The sequence below is a fragment of the Saprolegnia parasitica genome (assembly GCF_000151545.1).
Source record: "Saprolegnia parasitica CBS 223.65 unplaced genomic scaffold supercont2.134, whole genome shotgun sequence".
Lineage (NCBI taxonomy): Eukaryota > Oomycota > Saprolegniomycetes > Saprolegniales > Saprolegniaceae > Saprolegnia > Saprolegnia parasitica.
Window position 1 is genome coordinate 77,290 of NW_012156528.1, and position 6,252 is coordinate 83,541.

Sequence of the window (6,252 nt, forward strand, 5' to 3'; positions counted from 1 at the left end):
CAACGCCATCGAGTGCGACGCCGACGTCTGAGCCGACGACGGTGCCAAGCCAGTCGACGACGCCGCCACCGAGTGAGACGCCAACTCGGGGTCAGCGCCGCTGCCCAGCCAGTCGACAACGACGCCACCGAGTGAGACGCCAACGTCGGGGCCAACGCCGCTGCCCAGCCAGTCGACAACGACGCCGTCGAGCGTAGCGCCAACGACGTTGCCAGCGCAGTCCACGACAACGCCATCGAGTGCGACGCCGACGTCGGAGCCGACGACGTTGCCAGCACAGTCGACAACGACGCCGTCGAGCGTAGCACCAACGACGTTGCCAGCGCAGTCCACGCCATCGAGTGCGACGCCGATGTCGGAGCCGACGACGGTGCCAAGCCAGTCGACGACGCCGCCACCGAGTGAGACGCCAACGTCGGGACCGACGACGTTGCCAGCACAGTCGACAACGACGCCGTCGAGCGTAGCACCAACGACGTTGCCAGCGCAGTCCACGACAACGCCATCGAGTGCGACGCCGACGTCGGAGCCGACGACGTTGCCAGCACAGTCGACTGCGGTGCCGAGCTCGGCGCCGGTTACTACGTTGCAACCGCAACGAACATCTTCTGTGCCGTCGCGATTGCCGGCGACGGATCCAGTCACGACCGCGCCGTCGACGAATGCCGTTCCGAATGCGTCACCTCCACCCGCACCGACTGCTACGTCAACGCCAAGTTCAAGCATGTTGAGCCCAGTCCCCACCGAGATTTCGCTCGTGGCACCGAGTCCGCTGCCAGCAACGGTGTCCCCCATTCTCGATACGCTGTTGACGGCGTCGACGCTCGTACCGTCGACGACCACGCCGTTGTCTGATACATTGGATACTCTCTTGCTGCAAACCAGCTCTTCGCCGTCTGTACCTTCTGTCGTTACTGCTGCACCGGCGGTCGTCGACCAGTTGTCCCAACTCAGTGACCTTGGCACAACAATGCCACCAGCAACGGTTGCTGACAGCACGGTGCCGCGCAATGAGCACAGCGATTTGCTCAGTCGCTCAAGAATGGCCAAGGTGGACGCACATGCACTCGCAGCGCTTACAGCGGAGACCTCGATCGGCAACAATGATATGCCGTGGCTGAGTCCGCTCATCTCGGCGGTGCTTGGGACGACCGTGCTATTGCTCGGCTTTTTCCACTTTCAGGCGATCCACCCCGAGTCCGTCGCGCCAGATGCGTATACTGAGGCGCTATGGCAGCCCAACTCATGGGAGCTCCCGCTTTTTTTGAGCGCGCTCCAGCATGTGGCAGTTCTCGCGCTCACCAAGAATAACAACCGCCCGCAACTCGTCTACATCCGGTTTCTGGACAACTTCAGCTGGAGTATTTTCCTCGTGCCATCACTCTCAGCCACGACCGCGCCGTCAACGTCGACTGCCGTGTCCACTGCAGTTTTGGGTCGCGGCCTCACGTCGTACGACCCCTCTGGCTTTGTTCAGTTTGCGCTGCGGTCCGGCGTCCGCGAGCAAGATTGGTTTGTGCGCTTGATGGCCACGGTGCTCTGTGTGATTGCACTTCTGCTGCTGGTTATCGCTTCATCGGGGGCGTGGGCGTACGTGGCATCGCGCGCTGCCGTCGGATACGACTCTGAGAGCGCGAGCGCTCATTCGCGCTACGTGCAACTGCGGACGCTCTCGCACCAGTGTCTCGGGCTTCTTGTTGTCATCGGATTCTTGGCCGTGCTGCCGCTCATCTACATCGCCGTCGTTGAGCTCCTCCAGGACGGTTCGACGTCGCTGTGGTCGTCAACGAACGGCCTCCTTGCCGTTGCGACACTGCTGCTATTGCTTCTCAGCTCTGTCGTTCTCCTTCGGTGGCTGCACCGGCAGTCGCGCATCGCTCTCGCCAAGTGGCGCGTCCGCATCGTCTTTGGCGTTTTGTACGCCAACATGCAGTACGACCGCCGCTGCTTCATCGGCGCAGTCTTCATTCTCGAAACTGTCGTCGCCGGCATCGTCGCCGCACTCACACTTGACGGCGTCTCGCAACTGCTTGCGCTTATGGTTGTCCACGGTCTCTTCGTCCTCCTTATCTTGCACCGGCGTCCGTTTCCGAGCCGAGTGCATTTGCACGCTACGCTCGGCGTCGAAGGTTTCCTACTGGTCCTCTACGGTATTGGCGCCGGTCTGAACATGCGCATTACGATTCAAACGCAGCTCGTCCTCTCGTACACTGCCGTGTCGCTCATCACTCTCGCGGTCGTCGGCGTTTGGGTCCGGCAGCTCGTGCATCTTGCCAAGTACGCTGGGTGCAGTGCCAACAAGGCGGCGAAGGCGGGCGACAACGCGCTCCTCGAAATGGGCCACTTGCCTCTAACGACGTCGCGTGGCCGGCCTCGACCGCCGGCGGCCACACTTTAGTTGTGATTAATAGAGACATAAAAGTCTTACAGCACGAAAGAAATGCGTACTATTATGCTATTGATCGGTAGTACAAGTATGTCGGAACGGTTGTTGTTGTTGATACTTGTCAAGATGAGACGGACAATCTTGGCGTTGCTTGTGGGTGGATGCCAACGACAACCGAGTACACTGTACGCCAACACCCCAACAAAAAAAGCCGTTGCAAACAGAGACTGCCAAGTGTATATCGCTTGACAACAGTAGGTCTCGGCACAGTACACTGTACGGAACCTACCGTATATACTCTGTAGATGGACGGTTGTGAGTGTGCTCACTGCATCACTTCTCGACTACCGGTACTTCTACCGCACTATTCGCAACTTTGCAGAACTCGAGATGCCAGAGCCAGACAGCACTGGGTTTGCCGCTGTCTATAAACACGGAGCATCCAGCGTCTGCACATCTTTGCGACCAAACTTTGAACATTCACATCCATCCCCAGGATGTGCACCACGACGAAAACTTCGACTAAACGATTCTGGCGGCTCCATTGGGTACCATCCAAGTGGGTGGATTAACGGGAGGATTTGTCACCAAATACGTCCATGAGTTTGACGTGGGGTTGACGTACCGGTACCGATGGGTCCCCGCGCAGTCGTCGCTACATGTATTTACAGCCGTCGTTTGCGTCAGGGTCCCCGACCAGATACATGCCGTGACACGGGCATGTTTGTGAGCGCACAAACCATAATAGAACGAGCAACGTGCAGCATTGAACGTGCAGTGTATGATAGGATGACGACCCGAGCGTCGACCAATCGTGTGGTACCCAGTTCGGAGCTAGTGCGTACCCGCCGGGCTCGCACCGCAAGCACCGGGCAAAGCTCCTTGTGCGACCGAGTGGCCGGAGCTCGTCCTTAGCAGCCGTCAGAGCCAGCTGGCGTCGCCCACCCTTAAGGTACACTCCGCAAGCATCCCCAGATTGCCGAGATTGGCGCTCGCCGAGTGATACAACTGCCATGCGGTGTGATGAAGCCACCGCCGGAAGTGCTAGATTCTTGATTGTGGTGAGGTGGAGCGGCCAAGTTTTGGTGTGCCACAGCGTCACTTTCGAATTTGCCATCCATCGCACAACGATGCCAACACTGCCCACTTGGTTGTCCTTTTCCAAGAAGCGCACGCCGTCGAACTCGGCGCTTGATCCCTCCGTCGAGTACCGGTGCTACGACGACGCGGTGCTACCATCGCCGACGCTCGAGTCGCCGAAGCGCGACCGGAGCGAATCCATCTCGTCCGACACGACGACAGCCAACACGGAGGACCTAGAGCCTCGGTCGAGCCCCAAGCCGCCCATCTCGACTAACAACGTCTACCAACGCTGCCCGCCGAGCCCAATTCGGTTTGCAACCAAGCACGTCGCGTACAACAAGCGTAGCCGTCCCGTCTCGAGCCCGATTGCCTTGACGGGTCACGCTCGGTGGCAGCCGCCCATGAGTCCCATCCAGAAGCACGTTGCGTGAACATTGCAGCTGTCCTATCTATTTAAACAACGAATCGACGATGTCTATCTTCTCTTCATGAGGCCGCGGCGCCAAGCTCGTGGTTGTGAGATCGACGAAAGGCAAGTTCTATGTCCATGTAGAAGCACCATGTGCCTCGATCTCTCAAAAGGACGATCAGCTACGTTGAAAATTATAGAAAGTAAATAGAGCTAGGCCGCGTGCTGCGACAAGCGAGCTACGCGATCGAGTCACTTGCGGTACTTGACGCAGTTGATGACGGTCGTGTGCTCTTTGAGCGTCTTGCTCATCGTCTGGATCTTGCTCTCCTGGATCTGCGTCAATTTGGTGTGGCTTTTGACCGTCATATCGAGCGCGTGTAGCTTGTGTTCGACCTGCTCGTTCGTCGACTCTTGGTCGTTCGTGATCTCAGTCACACGCTCGACGTGCTCCTCGAGCTTGCCTTCCAGCTCCACCACCGTCGCCTTCAGAGCCGCGTTGCTCGCTTCGAGTGCATCGAGCCGCTTCAAGAGCACGGCAACGTCGCCTGTCGCCGTCGTGGTTTCCTGTTGCAGCGCGGCGGGCTTGTACGCTGGTTTCGCTTGTCCGTGCTTGCTCGCCGGATATGTGGGTGTCTTGGTTGGTGCTGCTGCATGTCCGTGGTGCATCGGCGCCGCGTATGGCTTGTACGTCGTGGTTCCTTGGACCTTCGCAGGCTTGTGCTTCGTCGCCGCCTTTCCGTGCCACGAGTTCAGCGCTGCATGCGTCGGAGCCTTGTGCGTCGTGGCCACGTGTCCGTGGTACGACTGCGCAGTCAGGTACGTGTACGCGTCAAAGGCTGTGAGCTTGCTTGGCGCGGGCAGCGCCGTCGATTCGGACGTCTTGAGCTTCTTGGACGTCATCTTGAGCTTCTCGAGGAGGGTCGTCGTCGTCTGCGCCGAGAGAGGTACGGGAGGGGTTGCTTCGAGCGAAAGCAGCACGACGTCGAGGAAGTCGCGCAATGCAGCCAGGGTCTCGACTTGGACACCTCCGGACATGGCTCGCGGATGGCAACTGACCTGGACCTCATTTTGACCAATCACAGCGAAGGACAATACAGCCAATCCGCGGATCCTAAAAAGAACCAATCAATTGACGCCGTACGGAGCGCGAGCCAATCCGATGGGTCATTTTTGGCGGGACACATCTTTTCAACCAGATAGCACCCGACTAGCCGCGCGGTCCGCCCGCTCTGGCATGGCATACTTGCATACTTTCTAGATGCGGAACCGACTCGTTGTCGCATGCATATTCCAGCCCGCGAGGCGAGAACGACTGCTTGACGTTTTTCAACAGTGTGTACGCATGAAGCAAACACCTCTTCGCATATTCTGGCACAGCAGAGATGCAACCTCGTTTGTTCGAGTGTTCCGTCCACGGTTTCTACTACCCACCAAGCAGCCAAAACGAGACGCACTTTCACACGAAGAACATCGAAGCACCCTCAACGACGTTAAGTAGCCTTGTGAGTCACAATGATGCCGGGGCAGCGGGCGTAGCAGCAAACGGTAATGACAGCACCTGACGGAATGCAGAGTCTACCAGCGCAACTTCTTCAAGGTCTTTGCCGTTCCGATGGCACGCAGTAAGCACAATTATACGCACGAAGCTACGTGTCGTCGTTCCTGTGCGACATCTGCCCTTAGCAAATCCTTTCGACAGCATTGCAGTTGCGAAATCGCAGCAAGGTGGTCCTGTGTTGCACAATGTACGAATCTCGCTCGCACATGTGCGTACACGCAGCGACTCGAGCTTGTCGAGAATTGGTGTACTTTCTACTCCCGTCTACTGAGTGTGACAAAGCGTCATTGTAGGTATGCTGCATTATCCTGGTAGGAACGTTTACGTGGTGTACCAGCATCCCAGGGGATTAATTTGGCGTGTCGTGTCTCAATCCGGCCAACCCATTGGTCATAATTCCAGATTTTCTGACAAATGAAACGCAGTTCCATTGGTCTCGGCCAATCGCATCGCGCAGAGCATGTCCTGTGAAGTGCGATTTAGCAGTCCCTGTGAAGTGCTGTCACATGATGGACATTATACTTGATTTTGTATAAATTAAGTACGACGCACTTATCCGGGGTACAATTTTTAGTGCGTCAAAGACGCACATAATAGAGCCTTTGAGCACGTCTCGATTTCGGGACAGCTGAAGCGCGCGAAGCAGCTTCGACAGCTAAATATCCGGGCAGCGGAAGCGCGCGAAGACGATCGTCATGACAAGGACGCCCTCTAGTACCATACCATGGGGTCTCATGTGAAGCAGATGAAGCCACGGACGGTGTACGAGGCGGAGCTCTTCCGGGCGCGGCAAGCGCAGAGGATGCAAGAGAC

The 6,252-nt window shown here is 57.6% G+C and overlaps 4 protein-coding genes across 4 annotated transcripts; 2 read left to right on the plus strand and 2 right to left on the minus strand.

Moving 5' to 3' along the window:
- Window positions 1-91: 91 nt before the first annotated feature.
- On the minus strand, window positions 92-795 carry SPRG_13977 (hypothetical protein; the record flags this gene model as incomplete). Its single annotated transcript, XM_012353755.1, has 2 exons — window positions 92-100; window positions 145-795. The coding sequence occupies 2 exons, from the start codon at window positions 793-795 to the stop codon at window positions 92-94; spliced, it is 660 nt and encodes a 219-aa protein (XP_012209145.1).
- Window positions 795-2,398, plus strand: SPRG_13978 (hypothetical protein; the record flags this gene model as incomplete). The annotated part of the gene is made up of 1 exon (XM_012353756.1): window positions 795-2,398. The coding sequence occupies exon 1, from the start codon at window positions 971-973 to the stop codon at window positions 2,396-2,398; it is 1,428 nt and encodes a 475-aa protein (XP_012209146.1). The 5' UTR covers window positions 795-970.
- A 1,118-nt stretch (window positions 2,399-3,516) lies between these two features.
- SPRG_13979 (hypothetical protein) lies at window positions 3,517-3,900 on the plus strand (the record flags this gene model as incomplete). The annotated part of the gene is made up of 1 exon (XM_012353757.1): window positions 3,517-3,900. One exon carries the CDS (start codon window positions 3,517-3,519, stop codon window positions 3,898-3,900), a length of 384 nt encoding a protein of 127 aa, XP_012209147.1.
- Window positions 3,901-4,130: 230 nt separating this feature from the next.
- Window positions 4,131-4,916, minus strand: SPRG_13980 (hypothetical protein; the record flags this gene model as incomplete). Its single annotated transcript, XM_012353758.1, has 1 exon — window positions 4,131-4,916. One exon carries the CDS (start codon window positions 4,914-4,916, stop codon window positions 4,131-4,133), a length of 786 nt encoding a protein of 261 aa, XP_012209148.1.
- Between the last annotated feature and the right edge of the window lie 1,336 nt (window positions 4,917-6,252).